General features: G+C 36.2%; 1 protein-coding gene across 21 annotated transcripts in view; it reads left to right on the top strand.

Annotated features, from left to right (window-relative positions):
• Window positions 1-26,426, top strand: part of DST (dystonin) — a 429,322-nt gene that overhangs the window by 389,808 nt on the left and 13,088 nt on the right. For all 21 annotated transcript variants that reach the window (XM_033103131.1, XM_033103108.1, XM_033103110.1 and 18 more), the window contains 15 exons: window positions 2,414-2,611; window positions 2,952-3,080; window positions 5,812-5,982; window positions 6,758-6,913; window positions 7,116-7,322; window positions 9,680-9,799; window positions 12,492-12,661; window positions 14,039-14,198; window positions 16,730-16,924; window positions 17,426-17,554; window positions 20,789-20,932; window positions 21,616-21,804; window positions 23,283-23,412; window positions 25,050-25,213; window positions 26,003-26,165. In XM_033103131.1, the coding sequence (XP_032959022.1) occupies window positions 2,414-2,611; window positions 2,952-3,080; window positions 5,812-5,982; window positions 6,758-6,913; window positions 7,116-7,322; window positions 9,680-9,799; window positions 12,492-12,661; window positions 14,039-14,198; window positions 16,730-16,924; window positions 17,426-17,554; window positions 20,789-20,932; window positions 21,616-21,804; window positions 23,283-23,412; window positions 25,050-25,213; window positions 26,003-26,165 (2,425 nt within the window). The remainder of the gene's footprint in view (window positions 1-2,413; window positions 2,612-2,951; window positions 3,081-5,811; window positions 5,983-6,757; window positions 6,914-7,115; window positions 7,323-9,679; window positions 9,800-12,491; window positions 12,662-14,038; window positions 14,199-16,729; window positions 16,925-17,425; window positions 17,555-20,788; window positions 20,933-21,615; window positions 21,805-23,282; window positions 23,413-25,049; window positions 25,214-26,002; window positions 26,166-26,426) is intronic.

Raw genomic sequence — 26,426 nt, 5'->3', positions numbered from 1 at the left:
TTTGTGACACTTGGTTGATAATTCTTAATAGAAAATTCACTGCCTCATGTCAGTAGGCTTAATGAATGAAAGGTTATGCTCAGGAGAGTTTATCCTGACATTCGACAGTCTTTCATGAAACCTTAACATTCACATTAATTGTGGTATCTTAGTTAAGGTTAGGTCCTAAGTCCTAACCTTATATAAGTTGTTTTTTATTATGAAAAAGAAAAAGTTTGAATTATTTTACATATTTAATAGCATTTTAAAGTAAAAGGTAGGTTTTTAGTACTTTAGGATCATGATATGCATTTGTTTTTGACTATTCTTGCTGTAGTTCTCCTCTTTTCATACATTTCCCACAGTACTTGTTCCCTAATTTAAATTTTCCTTCCTCCTTTGCCTTGTTCCGTCTGTATTTATAGTCATTGCCCAACCATATTTGATTAAGCAGTTAGAACTTACTATCCATCATTGATATTTTCCTTATTTAATGTCTATATTATACCTCTGTTAAGAGCAATAATGCCTAGTCAGACTGACTGCATATAAACAGAATATGTTTATTCTTCTAGTGTGAATTTATAGCATCTACATTTCATATACGTAGCAATTGTCCTAATAGCCACATACATCAGCAACGAGACTTTTGTAGAATACAGTAAAGGTGGGAAAATGAGGGACCCTAATCCAGTTATTTTGGTGGGGAATTAGTTAAGGATCTTTTATTTCTGTTTATCTATCTTTGAGCAGTTAGAAATAGCTCCTTTTCTCCTTTCATTTCTCTAAGGTCAAAAGTTAAGGGACTTAGAACTACCAACAGGATTGGTGGAGTAAGGGATGAAATGTTTCCATCCCTCCCCTGCCTTTTTCTCCCTCTCCTAGGCTGTGGCTTATATAGCGGGACTCGGGCCACTTAGAAAAATCAATTTTACAGAATTATTTTTTATATTTGGACCATGAGAATATTTCAGTCTTATCTTTTAAAAGTGATTCCTACTGTTAACATGTCAAAGTTCATGCTTATTATAAAGGAGACTCCTTAACTCTGTTGATTTTATAGTCTTTGAAAAATACTCCCTCATCAAATGCCTCAGACAATGAATATATATAGAGAAACAGTGATCGTAGATGGGTAGTGCCCTTTACTGAAACACTGGCTTCCCCTGCTTTGTCTCACCAGGGCCCACACCTTTCACCTTGTTCCCTTCCAACCTTCCAGCCCCTCTCTGGGAAAGGGGTCTTCCCTTAAGCTCCTGGGGGTGGAACCCAATGTTTACATTCTCTTCTGTCTCTCCCCCACCCGCTGCAGCGCTTTGAGAAACCAGAAAAGATCCTGCTGTTGTACCTGGGCGGGGGGGGGGGGGGGGGGGGGAATCCCTGGTCTGGATTTCCCTCTGGATGTGATATATTTTACTGAGGATGGGAAATGATGTTTCTTTTCTGTTGACCATCCTGAGTCAGTGAGTGGAAAGAAGGATTATCATTGACTTTCACTAACATTAGAGGAAGGTTCCTCCTCTTCTTTCCAAAAACATAACTACAGTCTTCTTGAAAGAAAACTATTACTAAGCTCTGTTTTTTCTTTAAAGTGTAATTCTTTTCAATATAAGAAATTGATCTTTTTAGTCTTGCTGTTGCTTCCTGAACTTACCACTCTTGCCTCATGTTAGTGTGTTTAAGAGTTACTTATCTATTCTTATATTTCCACTGTGTAATAGAATAGAAAGGCGTTATTTACTGGGTTCTGTAGTAAGCATTTCATATGTGTATTTTCTAGTAAAACAGCAGCTAAACTTTGGAATGCTGGGCTTGCATATCCCTGATTTACAGTGAAATAAATCACTTTGCCATTAGTGTTAGGGCCTCCCAAGATTCCTGTCAACTTAGCAGTTAATTCTAGCACCATTCCAATGAGAGAAGATAAAAGAATATTATATGATAATTTTTCCCTTTGAGAGTGCTAATTATAAAACATGGTACTGTACATCTTAGGAATGTAATAATTTTATATTTGAAATTGAATATGTAGAAAAAATAGCTTTTAAACTGCTTACTTAAGACATGAAAGTTATGTTCAATTAAAAAGAGCTTGAATCAAATGAATACCTTTAGAATACTTAGTAATAGTTACCTTTGATTGTAACGCCTAGATACTTAATGTCATCGATTGCAAAGTTATGTTAGTGGGAAGAACTTGCAATGGTCTCACATAATCATTTCAGGGGATATTGGTTATTTGTAGACATGAAGGAAAGCTGCAAAGTTAAGGAAAAAGAAGTCCATCACTTTAAAACTTCATTAGTGTTAAATTTCTGTGTAAATGATGTATTTGTTTCAGAGTATTTCATAACCAGGAAATAAAATAATTGCATTAAAAATGATGTTAACATGTTACAAATTAGCAACCATAGTGTTCTCTTAATACTTTCAGGTGCTCCAAAATGATGTATTAGCCCATCAGTCCACAGTGGAAGCCGTTAATAAAGCAGGAAATGATCTAATTGAATCAAGTGCAGGAGAAGAAGCAAGCAGCCTTCAACACAAGCTAGAGGTTTTAAATCAACGCTGGCAAAATGTTTTGGAAAAAACAGAACAAAGGAAGCAGCAGCTGGATGGTGCCTTGCGCCAGGTGAATAAGAGAATAAATTCTGAAACTTTCTAGTCTTCAAGACCAAAATAACAGGGAATGCTTTCATTGGTTTACAGACCCCTGTTTAATTTTTGTACCTCAAGGAGAGGAGTAAAAATAAGTGGGATAAAGAAGAGTGCTGATGAGAGCACAGCTCTCTGGTTCTTAGTGTAATAGTCTTATCTACTAGCGCTTTCCTAAAGAAGAAACAAGTCTAGTGCCACCTAGCCCTTCTTAAGAAGTCATAGAGAGGCTTAGCCCACTGGATTGCTTAAACCTTGTTTTCTGCTTGAAAGTGACAAGGTCTATGGGCCCGACTTAAAACTCTCTGTCACTCTAGGCCAAAGGGTTCCATGGCGAAATCGAGGATTTGCAGCAGTGGCTGACGGACACGGAGCGCCATCTGTTAGCATCTAAACCTCTGGGAGGTTTACCAGAAACAGCCAGGGAGCAGCTTAATGCCCACATGGTAAGTATGTTATTTCCTACAGCTCTAGCCTCAGATTAAGAAACTAACTGTTTTGTGTGGGCCTTGGTGATAAATAAATCGGGGGAGAAGGTTTTACAGCAGAACTCTCTGTGTGTAAGTGCCGAACACCATTTATTGATTACTTTTTTCAAGTCAGAGCCTATTCTTTGTTTCAAAGGTTAGTGAGTCAGTATATGACAAGAGGTTTTAGAAGTCTAGACATTTTTTAGAAACATTCCTTCCCCCATAAAATGATAAATTTGTATGGCTAGTAATAAACATTGTGTAAATTATAAACTTTTGCACCTTGAGTGAAAAGAAAAACCCCTGAAGTATTCAGAATTGACTTAAAAATTATTGCTGTAAGCATGGTATCCCCAGCTTGTTTCATGGAAGTCTGGAAAATATGTTTTTCTTCTGTTAAAACAAACTTGTTTTTGTTTTTGTTTTTGTTTTTGTTTTTAATGGTGATACGGCTGTATCTTCCACTTCACACTTATATCAGACATGGTCAAGGGGAGACTTCTGTTTCATTGTCCAATCTGGAACATTGTTTCTGTGGGCTGTTCCCACCCAGATTTTGTGGCACTGTCAATTCTTAAGGATAAGAAGGAAAAAATAATGAAACTTGAGACTCTGGCTTTTTTCCATAGAAATACAGACTGACAAACTAAATTTAGACTGCCTTTGATTTATTTACATTTCCTATTCATTTCCCATTATAATTCATCTCTAAAAGTTCTAAGAGGAAAAAGTCTGTTTCAGATTTTGAAAACTCTAATTTTTACACTTATGAATTTGCATCAATCTTTTTTTAATATTCAAGTGCTGATAATTAGTATCTTACAAAATAAAAGTAGAAGTACTTAGGGATTTAACAAAAGATATGGGCCATTGAATATTAAAGTCTGTATTTTTTTTAGCAGATGTCTAATTTTGTTGTAAGAGCTTATTAAAACTGTACTTATTTGGAAATAATTTTTAATTTGATGATTTGGAAAGGAAGTAACCATCTTTAGGTGTTGTGAAGAAACACCACAGCAGTAACATCTTATTCACTTCACAATTGCCATGAGCAGTTACAATCAAACTTATTAATCCAGTATGGAATTTTCTAGAAACCTTTTATGTATGTTCATTGGTTTAGAAAATTATTGTTTGTAGTTTTGTGGTGGTGGTGGTGGTGGTGGTGGTGTGTGTGTGTGTGTGTGCACCACAAGAGACCTATTTGTTCACTGAAAAAGTAATTGACTAAATCATAACTTGGGAGTTCATGTCTTCCTTTTCCATAAAACCTAAGTGACTTCCAGATACTTTCTTACTTTCCTGGAAGTACCTGTGTAGCTATTACAGTGTCCATTCAGTATAAATTTAATGAATTGTTGAACAACACACTTGGAATTAATCTCCCATTACAAATATTTTAAAATGTTAATTTAAAAGAATATAAGTAAAAAATTGAAAAGCAGAAAGCTTATCTTTAGAATATTTTACTTTTAGGAAAATGTTAGGTATCAGTTTATTTGTTTTGGTTGGAGTATTTAAAATGAATTTGTTGTATAACCTGATACAATTTACCAGATTATAGGAATTCCACAATTTAAAGAATTCTAAAGAGCTATTGACATTTGTAATAAAGTTTTAGTCACATTCTTTTGATTGGGTTGTGTTAGAAATGAAGGAAACCAGAAAACCTGGAATATCAGTTTCCTAAGATTTAGCTGTATTTAAAAGTTTTGTTTCAGGATTAAAAGCTTTTAGTAGGCAATATTATAAATATGTTTAGAAAGGGTTCTTTTTTTAAGGCTTAACAAGTTTTGAGGCAATAAAAATGTTCTATAATTAGTAGTGATGGTCGCACATCCTTATGAATAGACTAATAAAACACTGGATTCTATACTTGAAAATAGGTGAATTTTATGAATTATATTTTAATTTTAAAAATTGTAAAGTTGAAAATGTTAGACATAGGATGTATAATTTTTCAGTGAGCTATAATTTGACCCACATTATAATTGAATTAATGGACTAGAACTGGTCTTAATTTTTTACATGAATGTAACTGTTGTTTCATTGATTTTAAATTCTGAATTTGTTTAAGCAGTAGTTTTTTCATATTCTCTATATTCTCTGCATTCTAGTTGAAAGCTTTGAAAATGTTATAAGTGAGAATAATATTTGCATAGTACCACAAGTTTGGCTTGTGTGATTCCAAAGTCTGAATATTCATGTTAAATGTCTCACTATACTGAGTCTCACTATACTTTTTATCTACTGGGTATGTTCAGAGCCCAAAATTAAATTATATCAAAAAATACTACAGTCATCATGTCATAATCCAAGGCGAGACTTAAAGAACTGAACCCACTTCACAGAGGAGGAAATTGAGGCTCAGGGACATTAACTTACTAGCCAAAAGTCACAAAGCTAATTGGTTACTGTACAGTGAAGTCTTTCTTGATGTCATTTAAAATATTGCTTCACAAACCTTACCATGCCGGAATGGCTGGTTAATGATAGCAGCATTTCTGAGATTTGCAGGTACACTGGGTATGGCTATAGGTCTAGGTGTTGTTTCAATATAGTGAAAAGTTTGAATGTGTTGGTTATTCCGTGTGCTGCATAGGGATGAACATATGATAAGGGGCAGGGCTTAATAACCTGAGATAAGAGCGTTGGATTTTATTCTCTTAAAAATGGTATAACTTGGGGCGATACTATCTCAATTTAGGAGATCTGTGCTGCCTTCAATGTTAAAGAAGAAACATACAGGAATCTGATGCAGAAAGGCCAACAGATGCTTGCAAGATGCCCCAAATCTGCAGAGACAAATATTGACCAAGATATAAATAACTTGAAAGAAAAATGGGAATCAGTGGAAACCAAACTCAATGAAAGGAAAGTATGTGCCTTGATTAATATAATAGAATAAGTGTGTTAGTTGTTTTATTTCATGGGTTTTACCTTATCTCTGAGTAGCGTGATCAGTGGAATTTGTGTGATCCATGTTGAAATTTTCTTAGTGTACATCAGGAGGTTTGTGGGGTCAGTTGAAAGTAGTATTCTGACTTTACATAGAAAAGCAGAATTGAAGGAATCTATTCAAACATAGATAAAGGGATATCATAGATCTGCGTTACTAGGTATATTTTGAAATTTGTGAACCACTCAAATTCTGGATGGTTAAATAATTCTATTCTAATCATACTTATTAAGCAAAAGGCTGTATGTAAGGGGAGGGAGAGCGAGAGAGCTAGAGAATGAGATAATTGTGTATGTGCAATAAGCACTTACATAACAAAAATCCATGAGAAGCTCACTGACAGAGCATAAATATATTTTATAGCATTTGGATCCCCAAAATTAATTGTATGAATGTCAAGTTTTCCTTTTACAGATTCTGTTTAGTAATTGTGTTCTGGGGTTAACTGCCCCCAAACCACAATTCTAGGTATATTAAAATGTTTTTAGCTGCAGTGAGATGCTTCTTACTTATACTTCAAGGGATTTGGTTTGCCAGTATTTTAGTGAAGGCTCATTACATTCATAAACTGTTTAGATAATGTAGAGTACACGTAAATAAGTATAAATGGGAAAGAAATCTGCTAGAAAGTGGTTAAACTGGGGAAAAAACACCCCTTGAATATCATCAAATACTAAATAATCTGTCCTTGCAGACTAAACTGGAAGAGGCCCTCAACTTGGCAATGGAGTTCCACAATTCTCTCCAAGACTTCATCAATTGGCTTACCCAGGCTGAACAGACCCTAAATGTAGCCTCTCGGCCAAGTCTTATCTTGGACACAGTCTTGTTTCAAATCGATGAACACAAGGTATGCTATTACTCAAATGGATAGCTTTCTGATTTTAGACCTTTTTAGACAACAGACTGTTTTAATGTCAAAAGCATGAATTTGGTAGTTTGACAACTTTTTTTTGTCCTTTGAAACAGTTTCAGCTTATGACACCAGAAGCATTTTCCAGATAGGTCAGTTTTTCGTTTGTTTCTAATTATCCCCCCTTTTTTTGGGAAAGGTCTTTGCCAATGAAGTGAATTCTCACCGTGAGCAGATAATAGAGCTGGATAAAACTGGAACGCACCTCAAATATTTTAGTCAGAAACAAGATGTTGTCCTCATTAAGAATCTACTTATCAGTGTACAAAGTCGATGGGAAAAAGTGGTTCAACGGTTAGTAGAAAGAGGAAGATCTTTGGATGACGCAAGGAAAAGGGCTAAACAGGTAAACCATTATAAAAATTCTCTGAACTTGGCAATAAATCAGTTCTAGCTGTTGAAATACATCTTATGTTATTAAAGTACTTTTATCGCAGACTGTATTAGGTGTAACAATCATGGCAGGAAGCCATGATTTGGTGTTTGTTTCCTAACGGGGCTGTGGCCTAAGTTTGCATCATGACATCACTTTTTGACCTGGCAGCAACTTCAGACCCTGGAGACTCATTTGGAAAAGACTGATTATAGCTTGACTTCATAGATAGACTATTAACATTAAAGCCCAAACAGAGACTCAGAACTTTTGTTATTGGGTTTGTGTGGTTTTTTTTCTTTGTCCTTTTAACCTCCAGTCTCATACTCAGAGTGAGACATCATACAGTTGTTATATTGCTACTTTTTGTTTAGTTCTGAAGCCAAACTTTCTTCATATACTATGAGAGCCGAGAGCCAAACATGCAGCCCTCTAGACAGCTCTCTGAAAGGGCGTATTCTATGTCTGAGTTCACCTCTGAATCTGTACACTTGTTGGCAAACCTCCGTTTCATTTCTAATATCCTGACACAGCTCCATCTGACTTTAAATTGTTTGAATCTCTTGGGGCAGCTTTTTCTTACATCTTCCTTCACCTGTTATTAATATTCTATTCTAGACTAAACACAGAGAAGTAAAATTATGTCTCTCTTCTCCAAGGAACAGAGAGATGCACCCACCTTGTTTGATATATATCTTTGATTTTTACTAGTAACTAGAAAGTGTAATATTGAGGCTAAATTGTATAATAACTTTTTGCCCCATTCAGTTGCATTTGTTCATCATTGGTGTTGGACTCCATTGTTTTGGGGAGCTAGGCTCAGTTGGGTGATGCAGAAGATGTCATGGGAGTCAAGTGTTTCAGAGTTTAAAGCTGTCAGCGTAAGTTTTTAAAGGCTTTAGAAACGACAAATTGCATTGTTATAGGATTACATACCATATATCCCTTTTTGAGTGGGAGGTATGAGATGTTCAATGTTACACCTTCTCCATTTAATCAGTTTTATTTTCTCAATTTGTTTAACTGTATACAGTCTCCTACTGTTTTCAGTGCAAAAGTATAACATTTCTTCTGTACCGGTATGTGTTGTACTGGTAGCTTTGAAAGTAGGACCAGCCTTAGAACCTGTGTGTTTATGTCATTAAACTTACCATACAACTGAGATAGCCTGTGCTACTTGTAGTAAGATTTATTTGTAGTAAGATTTCCTAGCGCCATGACTAGTTGTACCTTTAATTTATGTCTTATTCTTCTAATATCTCAGTTTTTGGCTCAGATCTGGATTGATCATGGTTCTCTGACTTTGACAGTCTCTGTGCCTCATCTGGCCTCCATGTTTTCATGTTTAAATTGATTAGAGTTGTGGGAGGGATGTGTAGGGAAAGCAGGTTTGTGTGAGAATCTCTAGTGTGCTCTTGTAACTTTGTGATTCTGTGCTCTTATTGTGCTTTTGTTGGAAGAAGTATATTTTTGTTGTTTCATTATTAGTGTGCTTTGATAGAAAACACATTTTATTTTGATTACTCAATTGAGTTTTTGTTATGTATCTGTTCACTTAAGTTTATTATGAGTAATAATTTATAATCAATTTCACAATTTGGTCTCCAAAAATAGTACCCACTAGCTCTTGATGATAAACAGAAAACAGACTGTGGGTGAAATTAAATATATATAGCACCAGACTATTTCAAGGTCATAGATGCCAAAGAGAATTATGTTTTGGTAGAATTCAAGCATTGTGGGTGTTCTTACATATTAAACCAATATGTGAAGCACAGGCAATAATTTGAGGATTTTGATAGCAACAATAGAGATGTGAACTATCTCTGTATTACATAGAAATGAAATGACCTCTGTTTGTCCTTGTTACTTCTAAAACCAATTTATAAACTTTATTCTTCTCTCTCTCTCCCTGTTTGTTTCTTTTTCTTAACATAGGAATTAGCAGCTTAGAAGTAAACCCAAATCTGTCGAGACAGCAGGGAGCAAACAAAATTCTCTGAGAGTTTATGTCAATTATTAAGGAAAAAAAGGCGGGGGGGGTGTTGTCCCTGTAAATGTCTTTAACATTTCTAGTTTTGTTAAAGTTTATGTGTTTGAACAAATTATAACAAAGTGACCATGGGGCAGGACGACAAAAGCCAAGTGTTAACAAGGCAGTTTATAATCTGCTGATGAAACTATTACTTTTTTCTTCTTTAGGGGAAATGTAGTTTTAATAATTTTCAACATTTCCATTAATATTAATTTCTATTTTAAGTATATATTAGATTTCAAATATAGCGAATATACCAGAAAATTTGCTGGACAAAATGTGAATTTCTTTCCAGTTCCACGAAGCTTGGAGTAAACTTATGGAGTGGCTAGAAGAGTCAGAAAAGTCTTTGGATTCTGAACTGGAAATTGCCAATGACCCAGACAAAATAAAAACACAACTTGCACAGCATAAGGTGGGTCTGCAATTAATAAAAACATGTTGTGTCATTGTATGTCTCAAGATCACCTGTAAATTCTTACTTGATTGTGTATTTATTCATCACTGGAGGAAAAAAACGTTGTTCAATGTGATCCCCATTAAATTGGAAAATAGTTGCCCTTCACATTGGTCAAGTGGCAGTATCTTTACTCTCCAGTGACCATTCCATTATGATTTAGAATTAATTAATAAAATCTACAAAATTAAAACTGGAAGTCTTATAATCTAAAACATATGAAGGATTTATAGGGGACCAAACATTGGTATTTCAATTTTTCACAACTATCTTATCTTGTAATTTCTTTCATAGACCAGGTAGAAGATAATTGCATGGCAAAAAGTAATATCGATTTCACCATATAGATTCTTTTAAACAACACAGTGAGGAAAATTGGTTTCTCCTTCCCACATTGACATTTTATTGTGTATGTGTCGGTATATGAAATTCCATCCTTACCCTCAAAAGACACCCAGTCAGTGGCTTTCTTGTGTAGACTAGAAGATGTAGAAATACTGTGTTTTATATTTTCTACCTTTTCTAGTCTTACTACATGAGTTTCAAAGAGCATTTTCCTCATCCTCCTCAAACCTTTTGAATTTGGGTCTTTCTACCATTCTGTTTTGTAAAGTTATCACCAGCCCTCAGGGTAAAGATATGGGAAAAGGAGAGTGGTTCCTGAAAACACTTTTACAATTTTAGGTATTTACATGTAAATTATTGCTTGATACGTGATAATTGTTAAAAGACTGGGGGAAAAAATGGGGCAATATAAGGTCATCATCAGAAAATTCTAGCCATCATCTTCACACATGTCGGTTACTTCCATTGGTGAGTCTACCTCATCTCAGGGTCGAAATCCTAGGATAGGATGGTGGAAGGCAGCATAGAACAACTGTTCTTGGGTTACATGAGGGCTTATGAATATGGCTTGTTCTGCAGGCACCCTGCGCCTGTGAGGTGCCTCATCTAATACTGGCAGCACAATGACGATTGGGCAGTACCTTTTCTTTACCCTCTCATGGACCAATAAGAGCCTCCTTCTCAGTATAAAATGCCTTATTTGAACTTGAACATAGATGTTGTGTCTTGTAGTTGTATGAAAGTGTATCGCATATTGAAGTTAGAGAATCCTAGAAATAAGAATATGCAAAGAAACCTGCTAGGATCTCTGTTTTCCCTAGTGTGACCTATTGGCAAAGTCACCATTTCTTGAAGATAAAATACAAGGTATAGTCAGCCAATTTTAAACGAAGTGTTTTCTATTCATTATTTGGGTACTTTTTGTCTTTAAAAAGTTTTCACCTATCCCGTGTTCACCTATAACATTTATTATGTGTCTGCTATGTGAAGAAAATCTGCCAATACCATGATTCTAAAGCTAGCATTCTGCTTAGAATGACATGAAAATAAAATATTTATAGAAAACAAACTATTAAAATAGTGTGATATTGTAATGGTGTTTATTGTTTAATAATTCCCAGATGTAGTTGCCTCCTACTACAAGGCAAAATAAACATTGTAGTCATAATAAGACACTTAACATGTCTCACTTTTAAAGGCAATAAAAAGTTATTACGTAATTGTAACTGAGATTATCTTGGAAAATTATACATTTGCATAATTTGTATTTTAGTATCTGGTGTGATTCTAATTTGCTTGCCAAGATTAAGAATTACTGTGTTAGTGTTCCTGTGATTTTATGAGTTTGTAAGTTGACCTTTATTTCTTCTCATCCCTGAGATCACATATTCAATAGCAGTTCTCATTCTTCCTATTACATTCTTATAAACATACACAGAATATAACAAGAGTTCTACAAAGACGATATCCCTGCTTGAGAAAAGCTTATAATTGAGTTGTGTAGAAAGAATAGAATTCACACCTTACACACACACACACACATTCACACAAAAATTAACAATGTAAAGAGTAGCAAAGCATAGATGCTATTTCGTACTTGGAAGAGTTATCTGTAGATCTTCTGAGACTTTGAGAGGTTATTATAGAGGTGGAGAGGAGGGGGTAGGCTTCCCAAGTGGTGTAAATAGAATGAACAGTAGGTCCAAATGTAGGAATCGAGAGACATGGTTCTTATTTATCCCTCATCCTGGCTTACAGATAAAATTACATGTAACATCGTAACTTACATGTGAATATCCAAAATGTGTGACAATAAATCTGTTTGACCAAAAAAAAAAAAAAAAGAACCGTAGTAAATTTAAACTTGTGCATTATTGAATCACTCTGTGTCCTTACCAGACCTATAGTTACTCAGAGATTTAACTCAGAGTTTTCCTCTCCAAACTGTGGGATTTTCAATAGTTTATTAGCAATTCTATTTTACCATAGCTAGCCTACTGTTTGTGGCTTATAGCTACAAAATATTCGGGATTTGTTTTGTTTTGAAATTATTTTCTTAATAGTAAGTACTCTCAGAGACACCTGGCTTCTGAGAAAAATAAATCCTTCAATTTGAAAATATAACAATTGTTTTCTACCCTAGTGTGTTCCTGTGTAGAACGTAGCACTACACTATCTGACTTGATTATTTGCTGTCTCTTCAGTTGTTAGACTCCATTTATTAGGGATGTCTCTTTTAATGTCTTTCCTATTTGTTTATTAGTCCTAAATAGAAATGTACATCGTTTTCTTGTTAAATATATAGGAGTTTCAGAAATCACTTGGAGCCAAGCATTCTGTCTACGACACCACCAACAGAACTGGACGTTCTCTGAAGGAGAAAACCTCCCTGGCTGATGACAACCTGAAACTGGATGACATGTTGAGTGAACTCAGAGACAAATGGGATACTATCTGTGGAAAATCTGTGGAAAGGTAAAATGTTCTTTGAGGCAGTTTGGTTACTTTGTAGACCTCTTTCAAATACACAATAGTGGTACTTTGCAGGGTATTTTAGGAACCTTAAATACCGTCTTTATCTGGAAAACTTAGTACCCCACTTATACCGTACCTGCACTGAGAAGGTTTTGCAGTTCATTATTACTTATTTTTAACTGCTCAATTCACTCAAAAGTGGTAACATTCTCCAAGCTTCTGTCATCTCACACCTGACTACAGCAATTGTCTTCTGACTGGTCTCCCCAGGTCTGCTGTTGTCCTCCTTAATCCAGTTTCTACATAACCACTGTGGGGGGTGGAGGTCTTTTAAAAATGTAAATAGAATTTTGTCACCCACTGCTTCATACTCTTTAGGGACTTAATATTGGGCATGAACTCAAACATAGGCTTCTTAATGTGGTGTCAAGGTCCTGCTGATCTGACTGACCCCTGTGTTCCTTTCCGTCTTCCATCTACCCCTTTCTAATCTTTCTCTTTCTCATTATACTTCAACCATGAAGGCCCAAAACTTATTTCAAATTTTTTTAGCATTTAAGAAAGTACAACAGTACTAGAAGAGTTAAAATGTCTTAGAAATGTTTTCAAATTTTTCATTGATCTTTAGTCTAATTAGTTTTGTCAATATCAAGATTAAATAGAATATTATATTCAATTCTAGGGAATTTTACAATCCGTTTTGTGTGTGTGTGTGTGTGTGTGTGTGTGTGTGTGTGTGCTTTTTGAAATCCTTAAAATTTCCACTCTCAAATGGTTATGTGCTTTTTCCAATGTCATATAATCATGTAAATGAATTTCATATAAATGGCTTCATTGTTATGACATTCTTGAAAAGGCAAAAAATCAGTGATGGCAGACACATCTGTAAATGCAATGGGCTAGAGATGGCAGCAGGCTGGGACTATAAAGAGACCACACAAGGGAGATTTTTGAGATGATGGAACTGTTCTATATCTTGATTTTGATGATAGTTACATGAATCTACACAGGTATTAAAATGAATAGAACTGTATACCTAAATAAATTAAGTTTATTGTGTGTTCATTTAAAACATAAATTAAAAACAAAATTAGTTAAAAAGTCATATTGTCATGAAGAAACTGAAAGGTCATTGATTTCCAAACGTGATGATGAGCGAATGTTCCTGGAACAGATGCCTTGTATTTAAGGAATAAAAGAGAAAGTATGAGAAAAAGTGTTGTTATTTTCTAAGGAAAACAAAGCAACAGCAGTGAATACCAATATATTGTTTGTCCCCTTGAGTACTGCTCAAACTTCATAAATGAATTTTAGCTGTTTGGATGTATAAGGCAGCTTTTCTGTTGCTCAAATTGATTTTCCACCTTTTCCCTGCAGACAAAACAAATTGGAGGAAGCCCTGTTATTTTCTGGACAATTCACAGATGCCCTGCAGGCCCTCATTGATTGGTTATATAGAGTTGAACCCCAGCTGGCAGAAGACCAGCCTGTCCATGGAGACGTTGATTTAGTGATGAATCTGATCGATAATCACAAGGTATTGTTATCTGGGACATTTTATTGATCTTATTTGATTATTCTGAATATAGAGGAAACTATAACCACTTAACTTAGCCTTTTAAAATGTAGATATTATAGATCATACTACATAACAGTCTCTAATATTGAAATATGTGTACATTTGAGCAGAATCAGGAAGCCAACTTTAAGTGATGTTGGAAAAATACTTTAGTATCAATGAAATATTTTTTGTTTTTAATTTCTAGATCTAAAACCTTTTAGCTCTTGGAAAAGTGATTTGGTTCTCTGGTGCTTTAAAACATGGTTCAAGAATGTTTTACTATCTTTTTTTATTCATTTAAATAATTATGTAATATAATTTAAAATCGTTCAGTGACCTGGAACTTGGTCATTGCATAAGTGAATAGATTTGTGACATGATCTGTGGGGGTCATGATCAGCTGCTTTTCTTTTTAAAAAAAAAATATTTTGACCTTGCTGCTTGAACTACAGCAATTTATGAGACAACAGTATATGCTGTGAGGTATTTGATTATTACTTTAAGAAAATTGGTTTCCTTGCAGTCTCCTGATATTGTATGTTAAACTGTTGTGCAAATCAAAGGTTGTATTCGAGATGTCCAGCTGATAATGAGTGTAAGGTCCTCAAATATGATCAAATGCTGTGTTACCACATAAAGAACTTTGAAAACAACCTGAAGTGCAGTAGTAATGTAGAATGGTTGTATCAGAGTTGACTTTATATTAGGTTGGTGCGAAAGTAATTGCGGTTTAAAAGGTTAAAAATAATTGCAAAAACTGCAGTTACTTTTGCACTAACCTAATATATAGATATCTTACAGCATTCTACTTGAATGTTGTAGTTCCCCTTTATAGTTTTGAGTTCAAAACATTATTTCATTTAAAAATGTTCTCTTTATACTTTCCTGGTTATGCATTTTGATCTTACTGTTTTTTTGTTGTTGTTGTTGTTGTTTTTAATATACGGAGTTGCTCCTTTTGCATATTTATTTCCCCTATTCTGGTTCTTTTATTTCATTATATCCATAAAAGAGAGTTTGTCATTCTGAATATTAGAAAATAAAGGAATAGATGAGGAACATTGATCGGGCCTGCAAAAATTAAAAATTTAAAAAATTATGTTGCTTTGACTATATTAAAACCAATGTTTTGTGCATGATTAATATAAACTTTTCCATTCCCTGGCATTCATTCAATGAGTAATGAATAGTGTAATGTTACTTTTTACATCAATGCCATTTTTGTAAGCTCACTGTCTAAATATTTACTCCCCTAGGCACTTGCCAGGTTTTTTGTTTTTTTTTAAATATATTAAGGGTCATCAAGAATGAATTAATCATTCAGCATTAGTAATACAATTGGAAGGCTCAAGAAGTTTAAGTTTACAAAGTACATTGGAAAGGCAACTCAACTATGGGACTAGTCCTATCACAAATAGAATGTTTAGTCACTGTACCCTCTGTGTGTGTGTGTGTGTGTGTGTGTGTGTGTGTGTATCTGCAGGCACATCTCGTTTAATACTATTAGAGTGAAATCAGCAAAGAATTTATCACTATTTTTTTATTCTTTTTGATGGGCTCTGTTTTATGAATGATCTGAGTATCAAAATAGAAACCCATGGTTATAGCCAAAATTATAAAATGTGCTTGGGAATACTCATTTGTGATGATTTTTTAGAAAAATAAGTAAAATTTATTCTATACGTGAAGTTGGTTGTTTGAAAGATTTAGTTGCATATACAGAGTCTTGGATCAGAAATGAAGAATCCTGGGCCCATTTCTTAGATAAAGTCTGTGGCTAAAAGAAGCCAGTTTAACTCCTGGCACATTGAAGTTCATCAAAATGCAATGGGAGAAAAGAAACACAAAATTTTTACTCCAACGTGACAGATAAGGATTTCAGCTTCTAAAATTAGACGTCATGAGTTAGTACTCAGGATGCTATGAGAGGTGAAAAAGCATGTTACAGAAAAAAGGGACTACATGCCAATTTCCTATGAGATTCCCTGCCATTATCTCTAAGGACCGTGTGAAGAATCCAGCATTGCTTAGTTGTTAATACGTTTAGCTGTTAGATACGTTTACTAATTAAGAGTAGTGTGTTAGCCAACACTTGGCACTCACTAATGATTTGAGAGGAATTGGGACACCATATTCAAGAATCATAGAAAAAAAGGAATTTGATGCATGTGTGTGTGTGTGTGTGTGTGTGTGTGTGTGTATGAAATTGAAATGAAGAAATGTGGCCACTATTCTTTAAATCCAATGTGTCATTTAAAAACTAAGGTTACTCAGGAGAATTACAAGATCGAGCAAATTTATACAAGACTGTGCTTGTAACAGTGCTTTGACAGGAGCAGGGTCATGTGTGATCTACGGTTACTGTGAAAAATATGGGTCCTTCCACTGTAGGTCTTAGAGACCTGAACGTGATGTTATGTACACACATGTGTTTCAAACCGGATGTTACTTTTTTTGGTTTTTGTAATGTAAACATGAATTTCTATAAAAAATAATGGTTTTCTTAGGGCTTTCAAAAAGAATTGGGGAAGAGAACCAGCAGCGTGCAGGCCCTGAAACGCTCCGCCCGAGAGCTCATAGAAGGCAGCCGAGACGACTCCTCCTGGGTCAAGGTCCAGATGCAGGAATTAAGCACACGCTGGGAGACCGTGTGTGCACTTTCTGTATCAAAGCAAACACGATTAGAAGCCGCTCTGCATCAGGTAAAAGTCATGTAAATTATAGCTGGGTGTAGTGACAAGGTATTGAAGCCTCGGCAAGAACTGCTCTCGTGAAGAATCGTGAGACTCCTCGTTTCTTAACCAGGACAATCATGGGGAAGGAGATTCTTACAGCATCATTGCCTAGGTCCTTCCCGCCATTCTGTCCCCCAAGAATTTTAATTACTACAGAGGGAGGCTTTGTAATCCTCACTGCTGCTTGAGTAATCTTTCAGCTTGTATGTATAATGGGCTGCCACTCATCTGAAATCAGATTGTTCAAATGGTGAATTCTTCATAAAGGCCTTTCCAACATATTAGATGTTTCCTTACATTTGTAAAACGCAGCGCCTTTACAAATGTCTTTGTCTTTTTAATGGGAATAGTGCATGCAATTGATTGATTTAAATATAAAACTTGGTCTTCACGGAGAGGAAGGAGCTACTACACTAACGAGCATATGTGGGAATCTTGTTTGGGGTGTGTGTCTGTGTGTACTGCTAGGCAGAGGAATTTCACGCGGTGGTACATGCCCTCCTGGAGTGGCTGGCTGAGGCTGAGCAAACCCTTCGTTTCCATGGTGTTCTCCCAGACGATGAGGACGCTCTTCGGACTCTCATTGATCAGCATAAAGTGAGTCACATAAATGCTAAGTAAAACTAAATGAGAAGCTCCAAGTAGAGAAAATAGACTCATGATTGCAAATATCAGCTTGCATGAATGCTGTCCTTCCTGAGAAGTCATAAAAAGTCTGGTACATTTGAGAATTTTCCAGTGTCCTCCTTGCTTACATAAGTGTGTCCCCATGCCCCTATACACAGGTATGTATAGCTATCTTTTTATGTTTTCTTTATAAAGAAGGTGGTTATTCTAAAAGTAGTGACTGTGTTTCCTGCTGTTAGGAAGCACATTGATTTTTCTAGGGGGTGACTTGGCTTCTGACCCACATTGGTCAATTATGTTGCACTTCTATGTGCATCTTCAAAGACGGGACTTCCTTCATGAGTAGTTTGACAAAATCATACCGTTAGAATTGCCAATTAATAATTTTGACCTTTGTAAGCAAGAAAAGGAGGTAATTTAATCACTGGTCTTCAAATTTTCTTTTTTAAGCCTCTGCCAATTCTGTTTTTAATCAAGTGCCATCTTAATTTCTTTTGTGAACTCTGGTATAAATTACAAATTTAAAAATTGAAATAAATAGATATACTTTTGAATAAACAAAAATCTGGCCTTTGAGTTTCAGATCAAGATCTTTCCGATGATAATACATAGAACTTACAAAACCCTTCAGAGAGTGGTTCAGATAGCTCTTAACAGATGTTTTTTAACCTTTGACTCAAAAAGTCAGGAATTTGCAGTGCTAACACTCAATGTAGTATTGATGTTATCATTTCCAATTAACTTGAAAGGATCTGTTTAACCACCAAGTAACCTCATCTTTCAAGGTAAAATTGGAAATACATCATTATTTCCAGTGTAGCATGGGTTACATCCTCTACAGAATTTTCTTATTTAATTACTATGCTCTCTCAATGATGGGTTGTTTATGCCATAGCAATGAAATGTTGCCTTGTCGTTAATAAAAGTGATGTGACCTTGTATGATATTATCTGGAGGAATGAAATGCTACATACACCATTTAAAGTTGAAGCTAAAATGAATAAATAAATAGATAAATAACAAATAAAACAATATATAAATAGTTGAAGCTAGAATGTAAGAGTAGGAAAATTACATCAAACCTATTGTAAATTTTTTTTATTCAGTTCCATATTTTGAAAATCTAGTTTATATTGTATTACTGTTGGCTGATCAGCAGCCAGCATTGAGTTCTTCTAACATACCTCAGCTTGGGTCTCAGAAGTAGTCCCTTGAAGCACAGGGTTCATACTAACGCCCTACAGAAAGGAGACCACTTGTGGTCTCACCACCCTCACAGTAGGACCAGGAAACCCCTAGAAACATCAGGAGACAGATATCCAGAGCAGAGGTAGTGGTTTTTACAAATACAGTAGTAGGTCTTCCAACAATGTTGTATTACAACATTGATGAGATGCTCTAGGACCTTAATTCTTGGTTATATCAATTAAGCTGTGAGAAACTTGGTTTCGTTAAGTCGTTTTGCTTTTAGTTGGAGAACCTACCTATCAACAGTGTGAAGTGAGGACTTACTGTCATTATCTTCAAATATTTTTAAATAGCATAAGCTATTTTAAATAACATGTCATTATATAAAGGGCTTCCCAGTTAATGATATTTTGAAGTAACATTCTTTTTCATTTCCTCTGCTTCCCTTCACACATTCACCAGTAGGAGAAAAACAGAATGTTTTATTTAATTTATCAGCCCTAGGACTAAGAGGCCTGTCAGCATAATTCACTTTCTGAAAACTGGCAAGCACTCCTACATGAGCACATACCCCCAACGTGGCACTCAGATGAGGTTGGAAGAGCACAGAACATAGTGAGAACTTGACAGTCCAGTCCTAACGCGCTGGCAGAACCAGGCTCTTTGAGATGTCCGAGTGATTAAAAGTACATGGTCAGAACAACTGCCCTCTGGAAAACTGCAGATGTTATTAACCTCTGGATTTCTCTTCCCAGTAAAGTTCTTTTTGTTGTTGTTCTTTTATCTGAGGGTATGTATTGGGGGAAATTAAAATATTTTTAGAAGTAGTTCATGATATTTAAAAAGTAGGTCATGTTAGTGGAGTATGTTGTTAATTGAACCTTGACTCCACAGCATTAAAAATGTGTAAATAAAAGGTTAAAAAGCGTTTATTCAATCACAAAGACACAAAATTGAGTAAGACACAGTCTTTTTGATCTTGTGGACCTTAATATCTAGTGGATATGTATGTAAACAAATTATTTTAGCACAATGCCTGAGTAAGAGGTACATGACAGAGCTGTTTCACGGAGATTAAAAACAAAAGGTCACTACACTTTATAGTAAACACTTGTATTTTCAGTCACACGGCATGAGTGGCACGGTCATCAGCTATGTTCGCAACCTCTGGCACCCATTGTGACCAAGGGCTCCTTCTTAGCATGGGGTTCCAGATAGTTTGGGGTATCTGTGGATGCTTAAAATTCAGTGTGAGGTTTGGGGAGCATGTTACCTGTTTTAGGGCAAAGGTCCTCATTTTTCAACCACATTTGCAGAGTTCTATGATCCATGCATCTATGGATATAGTTTTGATGGTAGAAAGTACAGTTATATATGTGAGACATTTATAAAAAGGTTGATTCAAAAGCCTTTCCTTGGACCTGTGGGCTGATTGGTCCTTTTGGGGCAGAAAGCAATGCTTATCGGCCTTTGAGAAGGACAGGTCTCTCACAGGCTTGCCCGCTGTCAGGTCCCCTCCCTCCAGCCTTCCCCGACACCTTCCTGCTTGGATATTGGTGCCCTCTCTCCCACACCTATAACCCTTTATAGCTTTTTGCCCAGCCTTCTCGCTTCCTTGGCATTTTTGTTTTTATGTATTTCTATCCCTCCTGACACAGTTAATGATATTTTAAATACCTCCTTGTATCATTTGTTACAATAGAACGCTTTTTATTACAAATTTAATAATGTAATTATAATACATCCCAAATTAGGAGAGAATGTTTTTATAATACATTTTGTGAAACGTGAGCTATTATGCTATACTTTTATTTTAAAATGTTTATCAAAAAGTTTATTTCCTATTTTTGTCCCTTTTTCTGCCTTAACTCCCCACTTAGTACCTTATTTCCAGCTGTGAATAAGCCACTTGAAGTTCTTGTGTATTTGTTTAACTCTGACAGTCAAACTAATGTCACCAGAGTCTCGTTTTCAGTCAGGGCCAACAGCTAATCGAACTCTTTGCTTCTGCTGTAGGAATTCATGAAGAAACTGGAAGAAAAACGAGCCGCACTCAATAAAGCTACCAGTATGGGCGACGCTATTTTGGCCATCTGCCATCCTGATTCCATCACCACCATTAAGCACTGGATAACCATCATCCGGGCCAGGTTTGAGGAGGTCAGTGTGTCCCAGCTCATCTTTAGAGCTTTGAGAGTCGGGGTGTGGAAACGTCAGCAGTTAAGGGGCACTTACGGCCATGGGAACACAAGGCCTCTGCAGAGAAAGGTGTTCTCTAAAACGCCCTTCTTGTGTGTATTACTTGTCTCTGCAGTCCAGTTTTCTTTAAAACATTAAAGGAATTTGCATCTATGTCCCTGAAATATGAAAAGGCAATTACTTGGTTTGCTGTATAAATTTGTGTCCCATTTCCACATTGTGTCAGTGGAATAATCAGGGAGTTGCATAGTATTTCAGAGTATATGCTTGCGGAGTGAATTACATGCACAAAGTAAATTCTGTATTTAAGATCTTAGCTATTTTAATTTCAACTCTGTGCTACATGGAGTAAGTACACTTGATCCCTCGGAAAATGCATATTTGAACTTAAGTTAGAAAGCAAAAGGAAGCCTGGGCCGTTGACACACATCTTTAAACTTCTGAAGTTGATGAACATCAGAGAGGGCTCCCATATCCTCCATGAGCTGGGTCTTGGTACCACAGAGGGGATCTAGAAAGACGGGAAGCATTGTGGGTCTAGCCCAGGATGATCCTAATTTACATTTAAATTCTGTGTATTTTACATCAATTAAATGATTCACTAAGATGAAATAAATTCAGAGAAATTTCTGTTTCTCCAACAGGTGCTGGCCTGGGCGAAGCAACATCAGCAGAGATTAGCAAGTGCTCTGGCTGGGCTCATTGCTAAACAGGAATTGCTGGAAGCATTGCTAGCGTGGTTGCAATGGGCTGAAACTACACTTAGCGATAAGGATAAGGAAGTCATCCCCCAGGAGATCGAAGAGGTGAAAGCCCTCATTGCAGAACACCAGGTAAAATAAATATCTCCCTAACCCCTGTCTTCTATGTTCTTTCTTGCACTGCTATAGTTCTCAAAAGATTGCTTTGTGCTTATTCCCTTCACTCCCTTACGCATGCTCCTCGACTCCTTCCAACTGGGTTTCTAATTCTACTACTGCCTTAAAACTTTTCTAGTCACAGTTACTGAATTTTGATAGTCTTGCCTCTTCATCTCTCATCTCCTCCAAACTCATTCCTTTTTGGCCCCTGTGAAGTTACGCTCATGTGGCACTGCCTCAGATTGGCTCCCGTCCTACTGCCTGCTTTGTAAATGTCAGCTCTCCTTACATCATATCTCAGCTCTCGACTCCTTTTTCATTCTGCTCTCTCTCTTGGCCATCTCACCCTCCCTTGTTTCAGTGCTCCGTGTCTGCATTTTCTACTGTCTGCTGCTAAACCTCTCCCATGACGACTATCAGGACGTCAAATACAGATCTGTATGGTCTTGCTTCAAAAAAAATTACTTCTCCTGTATATCCTACCTGTTTCAAACTCTGAAATGATGGGCATCACACCAACTCTCATTTATTTGTTTGCTTGTTAGTTTAATATACATTCACAAAAAGAAACGTTGTATTAGCTTGGTTGGTTAAGCTGTTAACATTACCATTTATTATATTTTAATAAAAGCATACGATATCGATGTCTGTAATGGCCCTCCAATGTCTCAGGCCATGTTCTCTATGATCAGAGGTCTTAAAGTGGTCAGAGTTCCCCAGTGTGACATATACTCCAGAAATGCGTCACTTCACTTTTATCTGCCTCCTCCTTTCTCCATCACTTTCACCAGCCTCTGCTGTTGCCACATATTCCAGATACAGGGATACCTCGTCAACAGTATTTATAAGCCTAAGGAGACGAGATAAGAAATGGCAAGATATTCAGACCTTTTAAATATACACTTCAACATGAATTACTTTTACTCTCCTTAGCATATTCATTGACAGAAATATTTCAAACATGTCTACATTTAATGAGGATACTTTTTGTCACTGTATATCAAAACCATCTTAAATATTTCAAATGTGTAGGTGAAGTGTGCCACAGAAGAGTCCTAGGGGCCACCCCAGTTAACGATTGCCTTTGCAGACGAATGCTCACTTTTAGATCCTTCAGGAAGAACGTGGATGCTTGCTCCTGGGTGGTGCACAGTCAGGATATGTTATTCACATAGCCTCTCCCATGTGGAGTCTTCAAAGTAAAACAAATTACTTTTGTAATGCTGTAATTACTTACCGGCTATAACATGTTGGGTTTTTCAGATATGAGGAAATACTATGTTATGATGCTTTAGATTTATTTTGCCCTAAAGGTGAAACATGATGGTTCACTGTTTTTTCAGAAATAATGACATGATCTTTTTACCTTCTGTATTTAGTTCATTTCTAGAGGTGATTTTCTCTGGTATACGAATACTTGGATTTAACTGATATCATTTCTTTCGTGGCAGACCTTCATGGAGGAAATGACCAGAAAACAACCTGATGTGGATAAAGTCACCAAGACCTATAAGAGGAGAGCAGCTGATCCTTCCTCACTACAGTCCCATATTCCAGTTTTGGATAAGGGACGAGCAGGAAGTAAGCCATGACCAATTTCTTTAAAATGAAGATGGTTAAGCAAGGAAGTTGGTTTTCTTTCATTTTGATTTACCATAGGTAACTTCAGAGCAATCGGTGATTTCTACATGAGTGCTCTATCACAAAAGGTTTTCTTAAAAGAATACGTGGGCTTCAGTTTTGTAGCAACTTACTTAAAAATAAAGAAAAAGATCCATCCAGGTCTCTATATGTAATTTAATTTGCTTGAATTGTATCTTTTAGATTAGCTAGAAGAAACTGAAAAATTGGCAATAAGAACAGAAATCATCACCCCTTTTGAATGGTCTCATTTTGCTTCTATTATATAAACAACCTCAAAGTGGAATGTAACAGAAATAACCATGACCTGGATAAAGTTCATGACCTAGCTGTTCATTTGTAACCAGCAATCTGATAGATTTTGCTATGACTTCAGTCTCTATTTACTTCTCAAGCTGCCTTGACCCAATAAAGTGACATTTAAAACAATAGCTTAGAGAAGATTTAAAAGAAGCACAATGTATTTCATATATTTTGTATATTTCTGAATGATGCCTTAATTTAAAAAAAAATGTTTCAGATTGGTTGTGGTTAATATAATAAAAAAAAAAATTGTTTCAGATTGATTGTGGTTAATGTGTTGCAGAAGGAGGCAAGGTAACAAAGTGGTTGAGAACTGTAGAGTCAGACTCCTTAGCTATCCCCACCAGTTGGGAAATGTAACCTTGGAGAGGTTACTTAAACTCTCTTTCTGAGCCTCAATTTTCTCATCTGTAAAAGGAGATACTTATAACCTCATTGGGCTGTGGTGAGGATTTAATCAGTTCATGTGTATGAAGTGCTTCACATACTCTGTGGAATATAGTTCTGGGCAAATCCCACCTTGGACAGCAACTTCCTATAGGACCTTAGGCCAAGGATTTTTCTAGGCCACATTTAACTATTTACTTTGGTGAGGAAACTGTGTTGAAATAATTGTTCTGTGAAGTTATAAAAACTTGAGAAAAATAGCCAGAAAGAGGGCGAAAACATTAGTAAGGTAAGGAAACTGGGGTGTGAGTATGCCTATGAAACACACAATCTCGGTGGAAAATGAACTTGGCCGAAAGCTGGGATCCTACACACGCTTCCATGGTTGATTGGAATTGTCAAGTCTCTGGCTCTGACTCTAACAAATGCCCAGTGCTTCTTGCCCTCACCTGCCCTCCTTTCAGGCTTATTTTCTAAGAAGGGCAGCTAGGTTTACGTAATGATTCTAAGCTACATCTCCCTGCCCTAGGAGGTTTCTTTTATCATTCCTTAACAGAGAGGAGGATCACAACGTACTTCACTGTCATTGATGTGGCTTGGGTTGGAAGCTGGAAACCGATTTAAGCCTACATTTATTGAGAGAGCTTTCCAGCATTTAAATGCCCCTGTCAAGATATATTTCTCTAATTTATATGACGAGTATGTGATCCTTAATAAACAAAACAGATTTGTACCTTGACATTATGCATCCGCTAAATAGGATATTTGTGTTTGTAATACCCGGTAATTAAGTTGACTCCGCCTGAGCTAGGAACTACACAGGCCAAGCCTTGTCGTATTTCAGAACTCTGGACTCTGCCATCCTAACTAAAGTTATATTTCAACAGGGAAACGCTTCCCAGCATCAAGCTTATATCCCTCTGGATCACAGACACAAATTGAAACCAAGAATCCCAGGGTCAATTTATTGGTGAGCAAATGGCAGCAAGTCTGGCTCCTCGCGTTGGAAAGAAGGAGGAAGCTGAACGACGCCTTGGACAGACTAGAGGAGGTCGGAAAACGCATGTACATTCAGCATTGTCATTCACCACAGCACATTGCAAAATTTTTCAACTTCCCTGATAACAGATAAGGAAACTCTTGCTATTGGAGTGCATATTTTACTTCTAAAATTAATACCATGAGTATGTACATTTTTGGGGGAGGAGGGAACCTGATATATGGGACTCGGACGTAGAGAATCAATAAAGTAGGAAACTAATATATTTTAACATAATCAGAAGCCAATTCAAGAAAAGATCTAGCTTGACATATGTTTACTTGGTGGTATTAACTGGCAAATATAACCATTTACAATTCAGATATTTTCATTATATGTATTATGTAATCTGAGATTTAGAGTTTCAGGTTCTGAAATTGGGGAATTTTTAGAAGTCCCGGGGAGTTCGAATGGCAAAAAGCAGAGAGAGTGAGGGGTTATATAAGTACTGTTGAGGTGGGCCTGGTGCCCGGTGGGCGTAAGATTTACCATTATGTTATACTGGGGCATGCCACTATCTTTGTGACTTTGGCATTCTCAGAAATGTTCACTTTGAGTTTTTGAGGCATGTTAGTTGTTTCCTCTTATTTGTAAAGAAAAATCAGTGACAGCAATGAAATAAAACTTGACAGGGAAAAATGTTACCAACAAGTCCGCTTTGCAAGATCATACCTTTCTTTGGAGTGGGAAAGCTATGTGTATTATCTAGAGGATCACTGAAAAATAACATCATTCATATAGTATTAAGATGTAACTTGAGCACAGCATTAACTCACCCAAAACACCCTTTGTGTTTTTCAGCTGAGGGAATTTGCTAACTTTGATTTTGATATCTGGCGCAAAAAATACATGCGATGGATGAATCACAAGAAATCTCGGGTGATGGATTTCTTCAGGAGAATTGATAAAGATCAGGATGGGAAAATAACCCGACAAGAATTTATCGATGGGATCCTTTCCTCAAGTAAGTCCCAAGAGAAGTGACTGAAACTGATGTAATTTTTTAAAGAAAATAATCGCAGTTTAAATTTGTGGGGCCAGTACACTTGTGTTACTAATAAAGCGTCGCTTTTGAACTTGACTATAAAGTCACCAAAAAAAAAAATGTGTCCCTGGGAAAATTTATAGCTTTGGAGTTAAGCACACGTAACTAATTGTGTAACCACAGATTCCTTCACACTACTGAAGCTGTAGCCTCAAAATAACAAAGTTAATAATACTATAA

The sequence above is a fragment of the Rhinolophus ferrumequinum genome, chromosome 3, assembly GCF_004115265.2.
Source record: "Rhinolophus ferrumequinum isolate MPI-CBG mRhiFer1 chromosome 3, mRhiFer1_v1.p, whole genome shotgun sequence".
Lineage (NCBI taxonomy): Eukaryota > Metazoa > Chordata > Mammalia > Chiroptera > Rhinolophidae > Rhinolophus > Rhinolophus ferrumequinum.
Note: the sequence above shows the minus strand (reverse complement) of the source record. Positions and strands in the feature narration are given on the sequence as shown.